Here is a 14,926-nt window from a genome sequence, read left to right as displayed (position 1 = left end):
AGATGAGGCTATGCTATTAAGTTGAGTGGTTATACAATGCCTGAGTGGCTACTGAAAGCTTTTATATAATATGAACTTGGGGATAATAAAATCGAGGGTGAGACAGACGGCCTAAGTGCCAGGCTGCTGATTTTGGCCTAACAAGAGAATTCCTTTTTGTAAAACCTATTTCTAAACACTCAGAGACAACAATCCAACAAACTCACCTCGGGTGTCTCACAGGAGGCAGTGTTCTCCTCCTTCTTCCTCTCCTCCTCCTCTTGCTCCAGCTCCTTGATGCTCTCCTCAAGAACATTAGGCCAGAAGTCACCCTCAAAATACGGCAACTCGTAGGCACTGGTCAGTCTATCGTCTGTTGCCTGTTTGAAAATGTCCTGAACACAGACACACACGACACACAATCAGGTGACATAGTAACAAAGTTCCTAATGAGGAAGAAGAAAACCAAACTAAATATAAATGTGGCGAAAAACTATGAATATAAGCCCCAAATATTTATCCATCTATTCTCCAGAAAGGTCAGAATAGTAGTTTTTTGGAACCAAAATTGTCGCTGACTGATACTGAACACAAGGGGGAGCCCCTATTATTGTGCACACTTAGAAATAACACAGTGGTTCATGATAAAATTCAAATTTTTCTTGTCATAGTAACAAGGTTTGATTTTGTTGTGAATTTTCTAACCTTGTAATCGTGCAGGATCCTCTCAGCGAACGCCTTGTCCAGCATCTTTCTGTACCACTCTTGAAGCCTCTTGGGTTTAGGGATCTTCTGGTCCAGGGGGTGACAGTGGAAAATGTAGTCATCTCCCTCGCTGGGTGGGCAGGCCCAAATGTGACCCATCACATACCTGACCGGGACATATATTATCAGCACTTGCAGGAGTGATACATTATTGAATACATTTATAAGAAATGAAGAAGATGTATAAAATACTGATGTTAATCTTCACCCACCCCAGTCTCTTCACATACTCCAGGTAGCCTATTAAGATCTCATGGTACACTGCAGTCCTTAGCAACCGTGGTTTGAAGAAGTGAATACTATCAAGGTATGATATGTAAACCCGTCTGCAAGGCAAACAAGAACAATTGGATTCACGATTAATGCACTCAACAAACAAAGTCAACTTGGGAGAAATGTGCATGGCGGCATGATCTTCCGCTGTAGTTTTACCTGGTATTTGGAAAGGGGCATTCTGAGCCGTACTCCTGGACGTGCATGCCGAAGAAACAAACGTCCACCCCGTCTATTTCCTCAAATGCAAAAAGTGCTTTGGTTCTGTAAGGGAAAGTCTCCACCATCTCGCCTGAGTCTACAAACCTGGGGAAACAGAGCAGCAGAAGTTAAGTAACAGAGAATTAGACTTTAACTTGCAACATTTGTAAAGGTATATACACAAGTTTTAAACCTCAACAAAGCACTTTACAGCTATATTCTAGTTGAAGAAAAGGAGAAATGGCGTCATGAGCAGAGAATTAAGTCACATCCTTTCTGTGTGTGTTGAAATGTGAGCTCTTCTGTCCAGTCGTAGCGCAAGTTCATCTTCGTACATATGCGTGCGGGTGTGTATTTTACTGCATTTGATTTCCTCTCCATGAAACCATTGGTCTTCTGCACGTTAATAAAGCAAATGACTCAGGCTCCTTGGTTCAAACACTGCAAAGCTCGGCTATGCTAATGATGCTAGCCATGCTAACTAGCCGCAGAGAATGCTGCGTTTTTTTTAATGTCCGTCAAAAGCATCTCACGAGGAGGCTCCGACTCCGACAGGAGCACAATCCAAAGGTTCTCATTTTAAACTTTACTTTTTCACTTTATTTATACAACCAATCCCTCTTTGAGGTCATTATTCACCATATTCGTATTCCCCGTTTCAAATCTAGCTGGAGACCTGTGTTCCATGTCATCCCTTATCTTAACATGCCTTTATTCAGAGCCATCTTCATTGTGTACATATTCGATTAATGGCTCATCACATACAAAGTAAATAATGAGCACATTCTCTTCAAAAGCATTTGACTAATCACAAACTTCTCTTTCTCAGTGAGACAAGATGTAGTGCGGTGTGTGGTGAAGATTCCAATTATATGTGGGGAAAAGCCACATCAACATTTAAAGACAACCCCAACCAAAGAAACACACTGTATCAGCTGGTGTGAACCTTACCTAGACTTCATGCCAGGCTTAATCTCCACATTTTTGTCAGAGCTGGCCACCACTCGCACAAACACTTCCCCGGCCTCTGGGTGGTTCTGCCTTTTCAAGTACTTATTAACTCTGTCCTCAATGTAGGTTCCCAGCCTCGTGGACTGCAATCCTTTATCAACACAAACAAGTGAAGTATGAACATCAAAACTTAGGTGAAAAATTAAGTTTAATGTGAGAGTCGTTTCATTTCGTGTAACTTACTTCTTGCTGCAAACTTGTTTTCCTTTCTTGTTTTATTGGACTTCTTTAGACAGTTGTCACAGATAAAACTAGAGGATTAAAGATGAAAATCGTGTTTAGTGTCACCACAAATTAACTCCAGCAAATAAAGATATGAAGTAAGAAACATGGACTGTGTATGCTCAAATGGCTGAGCAGTTATTCAACAGCACAACAAAGACTCACCCTGTTGGCCAAATGAGGTCATGGTGCAGCACGCAGATCTGATGCATCTTTCGTCCACAGTCTTTACATTCAATGAACCTGCAGCGACAGACATTTGCTTTATCAGTGTGTTCTTTGAAAAAAAAGTGAAGAAGAAGCATCACTGCCATCAGATTAATAGACGAGGCCAGACGGTACTCACGGCTCAGAGTCCAACATGTCGTTTTTCTTCTTTTCAAACTGGTCTTTCAATATCTTGCTGCATGAGAGAGACATAAAGAGAGAACTGAGTTCATGATGGCTCCTTGAAATGAAAGTCCAGAGTGAAAACAGACCAATCATCTCACATGGTGATCACCATTAAGAGCTCGGCCACCCGGGCCTGGTAACTTACGTCTGTTGCTGTGCCGGGTCGTCTCCAAGCGTCACACTGTTGCCCTGGATCTCATTGAAGCACTTTTCACAGAAGTGATACCTGTCGGCAATAAGGCCATATTTGGGTGAACTGCAGCCAGCACACACAGTAGCAGCACAGGCAAACAGGTGTACAAGGTGGAAGGATGCAGAGTGAACGGGGCACATAGAAACAAACAAGGATGGAGCATGGGCAGCGGACAGACAGAGGGACACACACACACACACACACACACACACACACGTACATACACACGCAGGCAGAGGTATGTTAGTCGCATGATCATGATCCAATCGCTCTCATTCAAACTGGAAGAGAATGTGGGGAAACATCCTAAATTGTGAAAGACGGTATATGAATGTCAACAACACACAAATGTTTGACCACAACACATTGGACAAACTGTTTCACTGCATTCATCGGTAATATGCAACATTTGGGCTGTGACGATTCTCGAACCACTCGATTTGCGATACGTGAAGATGGAACTGCGACGCGTCTCCCTACACAACGCCACAGCACGTGTCTAGTGACAATCTTTTTCAATCACAACCCCAGGACCAAAACCCCGCAGAATCTGAACCAACACAGAAGTGACTAGTATCTTCAGAGCAATGACTGTGGAGGTCGGAGAGGAACGTCTCTTACAAACGTGTGTAGTAAAGTCAGGAGAAAATCATCTGGTGGATTGTTTCTTCCCTATGGAGCTACCGCTGGACTGACAGACTTGACCATCGATGGTACCGTGAGTGCCCTGAACGCATTGTATATAGGAATGCTGTTGTTACTGAAGCGACACAGACGTTTCCATTTCTGTTTAATCCCCTTAGTTGCTTGTTTATGACGATCTAAGGTAAAACGGATTATTTCTGTTGTATCTGTTTTTCGTTGTTTGAAGTGGATTCAACTGAACTGTGTTGGGCTTGTGGGGGAGATGGAAACAGACTTTGTATATATACGGATTGAACTCTGGACGTTAAGACTGTGTGAGACACCCACATCCTATTTCCTATTCTTTGGTTAGTTTTGTTTACGTAGTTTTATGGAAAGACAAGTCAAAGTTTAGCGTTCTTGTCTTTACTGATCCAAATGCTGGTGTTTTAATAAAGTCCAGTAATCCCCCAGATATGGTCATGCAACGGGAGAAGAGGCTGGATACACACATACAAATGAGTGAGTCCTTCAGGGAAAGGGACTTGATCCTTTTTATTGAAGAAAATCATTTTTTAGCTCATATTTTCGACTGTAGGATAACGATCTGAACAAATGATAAATCCTTGCTTAGAGCTTCTTAGACAATCTGAGGAGCCAATTAAATAATCATTATCACTGATTTATTTGTGGTTGCTGGTGAACCAAATCACATTTAGTAGCAAGTGTGTGTGTGATCATTTCACATTGTTGCGTTGGAATGATATTGAGGTGCAATGACAGTTCCTAAACAGCAGGGGGAGCTTTGGTGCTGGTTGTATGAGGACGACACCAAACCCAATCATGCACATTCTGCTCAGCCACAACATAGAAACTCTCACTGGCGTCTGCGACACCGCTGTAAAGGAATGATGCTGCTTTTTGGAGAGGTGTATGTGAAGTCAGGTTTTATCTTGACCCAACAGCACCCCCTCTCATGATAACCCCTAACCCACATTTGACCTATTTCTCCCCTTCAGCAGACTCAGCATGCACTTTTACCTGTTCTGGTAGCTGAAGTAGGTGCCATCCCTGGAGATGGTACACAACTGTTTGCCATAGCAGCACAGCGTCTGGGGTGAGAACTCGTACTGTGGAGACACATTAGTGAAAACGTGTTATTGTGATTGTGAGTGGATTGGAGAAAAAAAAACTAAAAACAGCTCTGTTCTTTTTCCTGCATTTTTTTGTGCTCAGTTCGCGTGTTGGCTCACCTTCCGGCCACAGCAGTAGCCCAGGCCCTGCATGACGGGGTCAATCTCGGCCTCAAACACTTCTGCCAGTTTGGTGCAGTACTTGTAAACACGGGATGTCTTACGGTTGTACAACCAGGCATTGTTGAACATGAGCCACACGTCGTCCACATACTGCCAAGGCTCCTGGTACTGACCGGTGTCCAGCTTACGCTTGATAGTGGATAAGTCGATGGGAGTCTTCACAATGTCATGGTAGTCCTGTAGAGCACGAGGCAGGAATGAGCAAATTATAATTATCAATGCTTGCTGTAATTGAAATACAGGTGTGTGTGTGTGTATTTGATTATGGACACTCACAGGGATGCCCAGTAGCATGGGGTCTACAGGTTGTCTGAAGGGCAGCGACTCTGGATCCTGCCTGTAGAGGGCCTCCAGTGTCGGCATTAGGGCTTGTCTCAGCTCCTCTGGCTTGAAAACTGGACAGATAATAATGTTTTTAGGAAACAAAACACCAACATAATTCTAGTGTCTGCAAAAAACAAGATTTAAATTTGAATTTAAGGATGCAAATGCAAAGCAACAAGCTCCATCAACCTGTACACTGATGTCCAAGAGTCTGATCACCATGTTCTTACAGTCAATCCTCATTGGCACAGGTATTGCATTTTACTCCTTTTTTATGTGATTAAATGGCAACGAATGTATATTTACAATTTATTCACTTGATACTCTGACCCATTTTTCTATCATTTGATGTAATGTCAATCACTCTATAAACAGACGAGATCTGCAGCCTTACTTTTTTTGCGGTTCTGAGCGGTGGAGGCGGCTGACGTGCTGTTGGCCCCGCCTTCCTCCTCTTCTTTGGGTTCTGCCTTTATCACCGGCTTCTTCTCCTCAGTTTCCATTGGTTCCTGCTTTGACTCTACTGCCTCTGGCTCCTCCTTCTTCACCGCTAGGGGTTTGGTTTCATCATCCGGCTACATGAACACAACCCTGGTTAAACAGCCATACGACGATTCCGCGCCATAAAACTATGCAGGTATTTCATGTGTTTACTTTGCAGCACAACAATTGAGAAGTCAAATGTGCTTTTTGGGAGATGATATGATGCAGAACTGGTTGTTTTGTGGTGAAGAATATTTGCAACAGTAGCCGGGGGCTCAATAAGAAATGGTTTCTAGTGGCATCTACAGAAGACAAATGTTTGCTTTTTACATTTTTTGTAGGAACAATCGCTTTCTTACCTAACAATTATTAGATAACCTTGTACAATCATGTGCATACCTCCATTTTTATACTAGTCTGCTTCTTCCCAGAGGTGTTGTCATCTTCTTCATCTTTTACTTCAGGTTTGGCTTCGGTGCCGCTCATGTCAGACATGGCCTTCTGGGAGCTCAGCTCAGCCACAGAGCCTGGGGTGGCTACTCGGTTATCTATACTGGCTGCTGCCTGTAGAGGGAGAGGACATTCTGATCACTGCGCTGATCGTTTATATACAAGGTTGAATTGACTTTACTGAAGATCACTGAAGATCCATAAATAATTAATTGTCAGAGATCCTTTCTGAATGGGATACTGACACAGATGTCCTGAAAAAGTTAATTCAACAGAAGATGGCCAAGACATAAGTGAAACAAGAGATACAGAGCTTTAATGTTAAAACTACTATCTCACCGGTGTACTGGGGTGCTGTGCCTTCACTGAGGTGGGCTGCTGCATTTGGCTTGGGGCTTCAGATAGGGGCTGCAGGGGCGTGGGCGGCTGGGATAGGGTAGGGGGTGTGCCCATAACTGAGGGGGGACCAGGGATGCTGGGTATGTGGGTTGGGGTACGGGAGGGCCCACCCGTGGAGGCAGGGGTAGAGGGCTGGGATAGCACCTGGGATTGGTGTTGGTGCAACTGCTGCTGCTGCTGCTGTTGTTGCTGTTGCTGCTGCTGCTGCTGCTGTTGCTGCTGCTGTTGCTGTTGCTGCTGCTGCAGGCCGGCAGAAGGATTATGTGGAGGAGTTGCACCCCTGGTGGGCTGGGCTGCAGGGCCACAGGGCAGCTGCGGGCCAAGGGAGCCCAGTGCATTCAGAGGGAGGTTAGAGTTCTGAGGCTTCTGGAACAAAGAGGGACGCACAGTTAGCACTACAGAACGTACCATTCATGTAGCAGCCCACATGCTGAAACAAGTGAGAATATGTTTCGCAGTGCAAAGTCCACTAAAATACAAAATGTCAGTGTTTTTCTCAGGACCAAAAAGGTTTCCTCACCTGAGTGACAGCAGCCTGTGTTATAGGCTGGCTCAAACCTACATTCACATTCATTCCTCCACCTGCAGCTGCAGAAAACTGGCCCTGTGGCAGGAACTGGCTCTGGTTGGCTTGCGGTGCAACCATGTTATTCGCATGACCACCCATCATTCCTTGTGTCTGAGGCATCCTTGATGGGGACATGCCCATCTGGAAAACAGAAAAGAGTTTTAACAGAGGATTCATGGCAACAGGAGGTATCTCGTATTCAATACCTGCAGAGTAAAATAAACTAAATGAAGGGAATGCAGAATACATGCATGCTACCACCTCAACAGTCTAGTATTTGCCTGTGGTTTCTACAAACAGTGGTATCAATACCTGGCAACAGTTCTAAAAGCCAGGGAGGAATATTAAATGGCTTTAAACCAGGCCTTCTTCTCATTTAAGGTTTCCTGGGGCAGCCAGCAGGCTGGTTTGTTAACAGATCAGGACCTGTGTCCCTTGTGATAGATGCTTCTGTCTCAAATAGGTACAAATTGAGTAAGTAATACACAATGAGGCATATGACAGCCCAAAGGAAGGAAAAAATGAAGGAAAGAGCCGAAGAAGGAGGAAAAATTGAGTAAGGAACAAAAACGACTGAGGAAATGACAAACATGGTTCTAAGAACAACAAATTGAAGAAAGAAACCGAAGCGTTGAGCAGAGCTACACATTGACGGAGAGAAAAAAGAAATCGAACCGGGGGGACGGAGCTCATGTTCATCTGCTGAGGATGGTTCATGGGGGAGGGAGCACGTGCTCCCATGGGTGCCTGAGACATCTGCGCATTCTGCATTGCCATTGGGTTAAATTGATTGATTCCTGTGGGAACACACAGACACACAAACAATTATATACCTGTTAACTATCCCTAAGAGTTCTTGTAATTGAATATTCTGTGCCCTACTGGGCTGGCAGCGGAACTAAAACAGCTTACTTAAATCAGAGATCTAATAAATTGATTTGATAACTGGTTATACAATCAGGTGTGCTCAAAAAACAGCGTTTAAAATTCAAACTATGAGTTGACTTAAAAATGGGGAATCTCACCTGGAAAAGGACATATGAATGGTTTCTCACTGAAAACACTGGCGAGTGAGTGAAAGTGAGCACATACCTTGGGGCACCTGCATTCGATTCATCATCTGATTGGGCATGTTGGGCATAGGCACAGGTCCATCTGCAACAAGACAGGATAGTGCAATGCTCATTTAAAAGTTGCTCTTAGTAGTAGAAAATCCTTTGGAAAGCATCCTGTATAAAACATAATTAATTGTAACAACTGAGAACTTTCAAACAGTGTGAAAGAAGTTAAGCTACTAACTGGGAGGTCGGACAGCCTGTCCTGGTCCCATGGTGTTGGGCTGACCCATACCAGGCTGTGGAAGCCCACCTGTGCCCGACATGCCGGGCTGTTTCTGGAGCCGTGAGCGCCTCTTCTCCTCCAGCTCCTTCTGGATCTTGTAAATTTTTTCTGCCAGGAAGTGGTAATACTCGTCCTAATGAGAAACAAAAACAAGCAAGATATTTAAAATAAAATGTATTAAAATGTAACCAAAAAGGCCTTACTCATAATGTTGTGAAGAGTATATTTATATTAGTTACCCTGCTGTTAGCCGACTCATACATGTCACCCTCAACCTTGCGTGCATAAGCCACCAGGTTCTCCATCCGTCGGTCTTTCAGTGCTGCAGGGTCGGGGGTCGGGAATATGGCTTGTACTCTGAAGAAAGACAGCAGACAAAACATATAACTCAACAACAGACTATATCTTCAAGTTCTATTATATTTGCATAGGACAGAACTTGAGTATTTATAATACACGGTCTTAGCGGTTGAACTCACAGTTTGTGCACCAGGTGGGTGCGCAGGTCCTGAGTGACGTGTTCATGCCAGGCCTTCCTTATCCCCGAAGCAGAGAGAGGGGTGGCAGCGGGCAGGTTTCCCATGCCTCCTACTACTGACCCATCTGGCATCAGCTGACTGCAGGACAGAGAGAAACTATTACTGAAGAACAAAGTAAGCCTTAGGACTCATTATCCTAGCTAATTCCCAATCTTCAAATGAAAATACAGCTACATTCTATGTCATATCAATATTCGCAAGATGATTGTACATCTATTAGGAAAGGCATTCAAAATAGAGGCTGCATGGGTCTAGCTTTGTGTGTGTATATATAAGGATGAGACTGCTCACTTGTTGAGTGAAGAGGGCAGAGAGGAGTCGGAGTGCATGCCAGTCTGGTCTGAAGAGGGGACACCCATGCCTCCTGCCATCTGGTTCATCTGATTAGTGCCTGATAAACACACATCGTCAGTTACACGGGTTTACAAGAAAATGGCTTAGCAACAGATTTGTTGCTACTTAAACACAATCTCCTAAAAAAAAAGAAAAAAAAAAAGATCCCATCTAGCCCTTACCTAGTGCGTTCATATTTCGCAGCTGCTGGTGCTGGGGACCCTGCGGGTTTTGTTGAGATGGACCCTGTCCTGGGACCTGAGCAGGGGACTGGTTCCCATACGGCAGGCCCAGGGCAGCATAGGCCCTCTGCATGGAGCTGGGGTCAATGTGCGTGGCAGCACTGTTGATGGCTGTGGCGCTAGGCTGGCCAGGTCCAACTGTGCTGATGGCATTCTGCAGGCTAGCTCCAGGTGAATTTAGCATGGCTGGATAACAGGACAAGATACATAAGGGGGCTTGGAAAATTAAATCAAACATTTAATGAATAGTCTATAATAGCAGAGGAGTAACTGCTACTTCTGGTGTTACAATTTCTTAATATCAAAACATATGTAAATAATTAACCCAAAATATATATCATTAGTAAGTTGTAATGTAAAATAATTCTCTTTTTTAATAGTTGTACAAGTTGCTACAATAATAGACATGACTTTATTAAGAAAAAATGTGTCTTGGAGAGCCCCCGTCTCAAAACCCTGCCACTGCTCCCTGCTGTGTGCTGTGCACGCTGCCTCTGTGGGGGATTTAAACCCGTCACGGAGCCTTTTAACCAATCAGACGGCAAGTAGTCCCTAGACCCTGCCCCCACTGATAGCAGAGCCAGAGAGCCCCTCCCCCTGGGTGTCACATTACAAGTCTGGCCTTTTTAGAGGAATCCTCTTGCTGTTCCAGCTCTCACAGTCAGCGAGCCAGCACAGAGCAGGGCCGAGGAAACACAACCTGCAGGTGGCACCACTTCATACATGCACTGACTGGAGGGCGAGCTGCTAAGTGACAGCTGCCTTGTGAACAGGTTCACAAGGTTTTAATGACTTTTAATTAACAGGACAATGAAGATGTTTCAAACAGGAATTATAGATAATGGTTTTATGTCGTCTTTAAAGGTGACCCGTGTGCATTTTTATATGAATTTACAAATGAATAAGACAAGGGAAGGGAGGCTGCTGGAGTTACTCACGCTGCTGGTTCCTCTTGTCACTTGCGTTTTTCAAAGGAAGGCAGACCGGGCAGTCGTGCTTCGTACAGTTCTTCCAGTGGGAGATGATCTGTCTGGATGATGCACAGTGGGCCACTGGAGGAAAAATAACAGAGAAACAAGACGTTCAGGATGAGACTGTTAAAAACACCATATCACCTTTAATAAATCACCAGTGAACACACATATATATATAGGATGTTGACTCAGAAGAGAAAGATTTGGGGAATAAAATTAAGTGATCAATCTTTATTGAAATAAAAGCAATTACTGCCTCATGACTGAAATAATATAGATGTCTAGAAAATATATTATGAATTCTAATGCCCAAAAGCAGCTTTTGATAAGTCACAGTGACAATGACGGTTGACTTCCTCTAACCACTTCACCCGTGAGCTCCTGAGACATTATGTTTACGAGAATGGGAGAGACAGACAACACGAAAACACAACATACGAACACGGCTGTTGCTGGCATGAAGCGGAGGCATAAAGAGCCACGGCTGCTTGGGTACAATGTGCAAACAGCAATGTAATTAAAAGTAATTAATCTACACTTTGTAAAGCCATAAAGACGTCCGAGTGTTTACTTTTACGAGGAGGTGAGGTTGCAGTCCAGGTGACTTCTAACCTATCAACAACTTTAACTGTGCCATGTAAGGCAATCACCCCTTTGCCAAAGACTCTGATTACAGTTACTCCTAACAGGCATGGTGCAGTTATCTAATGAATAAAATTCCTAATGAAAAGCAAAATATTTATATTTGTGACAACACGGCCACACAGAAGCTCAGATGAGTGTCAATCAAGTTGGCACATTAGTAGATACATTTAACACCTTGTGGACACATATGCACACTGTAAACAAAACTGGAGTAGGTCTGCCCAGAAATGACGATGCATGCTTGAGTTGACCCAGGACTCTCATTTTCACTCACCCTGGCAGGACTTGCCAGCCTGGCAGTGGGTCATGTGGTTGAGGACGTTCTTCATGGTGCGGCAGTGGGGCAAAGTGCAGGCCCTCACCTCCCCGTTTGCCTGCTCCCGCCGCTGGCACTTATGTGCGTGGAGCAGCAGGACCAGCTGCTGCTGAATGAGTTTGCGCTTCTCGGGGTCGGCCGTCGGGCCTGCTGACCCTCCAGCCCCAGGGCCCATGCCCACCGACGCTACCTGCTGCATCTGAGACTGCAAGAGAATGCCAATGCACATGTAGGTAAGGCACAGATCAGACCATCTTCATTTTAAGATTTTAAGTTCAGTGTAAAAACCAAAACTGAATAATACAGGGAACATGTTTGTTTTGTTTTGTTCATCGAATTAAAAGAAGATGTGAAACCATCAAGAATAACCACAAACAAGGAAATCTATTGTATAATACCAATTGATGAACTTTTTTTCAGATAAATCATTTCCTGTTTCTCAAACAGTTTTGCATAGCACTCAGATCTGTTTACTTTGTGCCTTGAAAGAATCTCACTCTGTCTTCAACCCTTTGTACAAGATCAGAGTGGCCAGTCAACAAAAACAAATATGTCGCCCTGAATGCAATATTCAGTTTAATATATATACTCTGAATCACAGCACTTATGCAGTGGGGTTCTTGATTCTAGCCAAATTTAGCCAATTAATCTAAATATTGCTCTTATATATTTATCATTGAGCTGAACTGTTCTATTAATGCACAATTAATATAAAAATAATAAGTTCTTAATCTATAAAGTACTTCTAAAAACGTATATACAAAGTGCTTTGCGAATAAAAACCTGAAAGTAAAAAAAGAGATTAAAATGACAGAAAAACAAACAAATAAGTGATTTTTTTTACTTCTACGGTCATAAAAGAATAACAACATTAACTGATTTGACCCCGTCAACACCACATGCTTCCACCACAGCTTTCAGTCACCAGTCTCATATCCATCTCTTACAGGGTTTTTTCAAAACAGCTGTGTACACTGACAACACTCATGCTTTACACGCACTCTTCTTTCAAGAATAATGTACATTCACTGTATTTATACTTCTGAGCACAGATATGCAGCAGCTTTTTTAAGATGCTTCATAAAGTTTTAGCACCAAGAATAAACTTCCTGAAAATCTAAACTACAACTTTATTCAAAATGTATTTAGCATGCCTTATTTAAAACACGTAAAACCACATCAAAACAAACAAAGTGTCCTATCTGACCTCTCTGGGGAAGCTAGTACACATACTGAAATGGCTGCAGACTGTGTCCTCATGTCTGCAGAGTACACGATGTGTGAAGCATAAACTAGCATATCAATTAAAAAAAAAAATGGGGACAGGAAATGCATATTGTATTGCTGCAGTGTATGAACAGTACCAATGCCCTTGTGCACATTTCTGCCAGTTGCAACAAGCTGATATTGTGTGGATACAGATTCAGAGAATTAGTTTTACCCGGACTGACCTGAAGCAAAAAAGTACTGGGACAAACAACCACTGTTTTAAGGATGTTTTAAGATGAGTGACACTCACCATGTTTGGCAAACTCCCAACTCCCTTCAGCTCAGCAGGGAATTGAGGCAGGTTGTTTGAAAGGGCCGTCTTGTTCTGGAGTTGTTGGGCGTTGACCCCTGTTGCCCCCATCTGCTGCACTCCAGCCTGACCATACTGCTGGCCAAATGGAGCCCCCGACATCCCCATCTATAGTGAGCACACACGACAGAGGGTTGTCAGAGGAATATCAGGCAGCCAAGTGTCACAACGGACAAATGATGTTCTTTACAGATGTGTCTGATGACGATGTTTATGCATGTGTCGGTGCGAATGAGAGACAGAGACAGAAAGAGAGCGAGCACAGTCAGGAGGTGCTGAGATAATCAATGAGCTGCAGATCTACTATGAAGAGAGTCACCTTTTTAAGACAAGTATCAACCCTTATCTGATAGCGTAAGGTCAACAATAAGTTTGATTCTATGTAAAACTGCAGCAGGTCAGAGGACGTCAGTTGAGTAGGTCTTTCGTCTATGGTCCAGGAGGAATTTGCATTTAGACTGCTAAAAGAATGTGGCCTGAACTTGGCGCTTGGCAAACACAAAGTGCAGTGTCCCTGGTTTGAGTCCAGCCAGGGACTGTTGTTGCATCTCGATCTCAATGTTTCTCTCTCTTCAGTTCCTGACATATCTCCACTGTCACGGTTTAATACCACTCATGGTTTACTCCAACATCCCTTAAAACTGAACTAAAACAAACAGACACTGAGTGTGGAAGGGTGGAGTAGATGCAACTTCTTAATGAGGGCTCAGGTGCTAAGTTTAAATGGTTGGGGTGGGGTTGGAGAAAGGAGAATGCATTTCCACAATTTCATATAATTTTAGACCGATATCATTACAGTATTTAAAAAAATAAAAAACACAGAGCAGGTTGTTGTTTTTCACAGTACGGTCAGACATTAGCAAGAAAAGACTAAGTCCATACAGTACTTTCCCACTCCATCTTACTCCCAAACAGCTTTGTGACCTAATGTGACGGCATTTGGCTGCTGATAAAATGTTTTCTGTAGACAGCTCACTTTCCCAGTGGCCACAAACAAGTAATTTCCTATCTCACTTTCATTCCTCTTGCATAATTGTTTTGTCTGACATTTTCTGACTTCAGTCTTTTGAGCTAATCATCTGTGACAGCTGCAATTCTTTGCTGTTTGACAGATTTTCTCCCTGGTTTATTCCTGTAGTGAAGACAAAAGAAGATGCAATGAACTTGTGTTCACTCACCACAAATTTATTTTCTTTATGGCAGCAGAACATGTTACACTTCTGAAACCCCTGCAGGTTAAACTGGACTAACCAAACACTTTAAAGGCTGATTCAGTTTGGAAAAAGTCACTATAAATGGACTTAAAAACACTCGCAAACCTTGAGACATTAAGGCTACAAACAACCTATAATGTAGCGATATAGTCGACCCGTTACATTGGAACACAGGAGGTGATAAAAGAAAAACACTGAATTGTTTAAGTCTGAAATATAAAACCACTCCTATTTTCTCAAATCCAAATATTATAAGAGAAGTTTTTCCCGTTCATTCAGTTTAGCCCACCACATAATTCTTATAATTGTACGGATAACTCTAAAATCTGTTGAAATTTGTTTTCGCCTTCAAAATGAGATTAGGCAACTTCCCCTACTTTACTTTTAGGTCCTCCAAAAATCAGTTATTCTCATCTCCTCACTGCCCTCAGCGTGCATACGTCTACTGCCTTTCTCCACAGCGGCCGGAGCAGCAGCCTGCTTCGCTTCGCGGAGGTTCCTCTCTGCCAGCAGTGCTCAGACAGAGCAAGCCCAACCCAGCG

At 43.4% G+C, this 14,926-nt stretch overlaps 1 protein-coding gene across 5 annotated transcripts in view; it reads right to left on the bottom strand.

Moving 5' to 3' along the window:
• crebbpb (CREB binding protein b) overlaps positions 1 to 14,926 on the bottom strand; it is a 33,454-nt gene that overhangs the window by 4,101 nt on the left and 14,427 nt on the right. Inside the window, exons 3-28 of one of the 5 annotated variants that reach the window (XM_053442925.1) lie at positions 13,111 to 13,278; positions 11,550 to 11,796; positions 10,595 to 10,708; positions 9,597 to 9,842; positions 9,373 to 9,472; positions 9,022 to 9,159; positions 8,782 to 8,899; positions 8,501 to 8,675; positions 8,294 to 8,356; positions 7,877 to 7,998; positions 7,154 to 7,342; positions 6,574 to 6,999; positions 6,184 to 6,348; positions 5,696 to 5,876; positions 5,254 to 5,372; positions 4,915 to 5,154; positions 4,703 to 4,791; positions 2,990 to 3,070; positions 2,798 to 2,854; positions 2,617 to 2,694; positions 2,413 to 2,480; positions 2,170 to 2,326; positions 1,177 to 1,323; positions 957 to 1,070; positions 685 to 850; positions 207 to 374 (exon numbers count right to left, since the gene is read on the bottom strand). In XM_053442925.1, coding sequence (XP_053298900.1) covers positions 207 to 374; positions 685 to 850; positions 957 to 1,070; positions 1,177 to 1,323; positions 2,170 to 2,326; positions 2,413 to 2,480; positions 2,617 to 2,694; positions 2,798 to 2,854; positions 2,990 to 3,070; positions 4,703 to 4,791; positions 4,915 to 5,154; positions 5,254 to 5,372; positions 5,696 to 5,876; positions 6,184 to 6,348; positions 6,574 to 6,999; positions 7,154 to 7,342; positions 7,877 to 7,998; positions 8,294 to 8,356; positions 8,501 to 8,675; positions 8,782 to 8,899; positions 9,022 to 9,159; positions 9,373 to 9,472; positions 9,597 to 9,842; positions 10,595 to 10,708; positions 11,550 to 11,796; positions 13,111 to 13,278 — 3,936 coding nt within the window. The remainder of the gene's footprint in view (positions 1 to 206; positions 375 to 684; positions 851 to 956; positions 1,071 to 1,176; positions 1,324 to 2,169; positions 2,327 to 2,412; positions 2,481 to 2,616; positions 2,695 to 2,797; positions 2,855 to 2,989; positions 3,071 to 4,702; positions 4,792 to 4,914; positions 5,155 to 5,253; positions 5,373 to 5,695; positions 5,877 to 6,183; positions 6,349 to 6,573; positions 7,000 to 7,153; positions 7,343 to 7,876; positions 7,999 to 8,293; positions 8,357 to 8,500; positions 8,676 to 8,781; positions 8,900 to 9,021; positions 9,160 to 9,372; positions 9,473 to 9,596; positions 9,843 to 10,594; positions 10,709 to 11,549; positions 11,797 to 13,110; positions 13,279 to 14,926) is intronic. The other 4 variants (XM_053442927.1, XM_053442926.1, XM_053442929.1 and 1 more) reach the window with 4 other exon arrangements.

This window comes from Pleuronectes platessa, chromosome 16 (assembly GCF_947347685.1).
Source record: "Pleuronectes platessa chromosome 16, fPlePla1.1, whole genome shotgun sequence".
Taxonomy (NCBI): Eukaryota; Metazoa; Chordata; class Actinopteri; order Pleuronectiformes; family Pleuronectidae; genus Pleuronectes; species Pleuronectes platessa.
The sequence above is the reverse complement of the archived record's forward strand: the minus strand, read 5'-3'. Positions and strand labels throughout refer to the sequence as shown.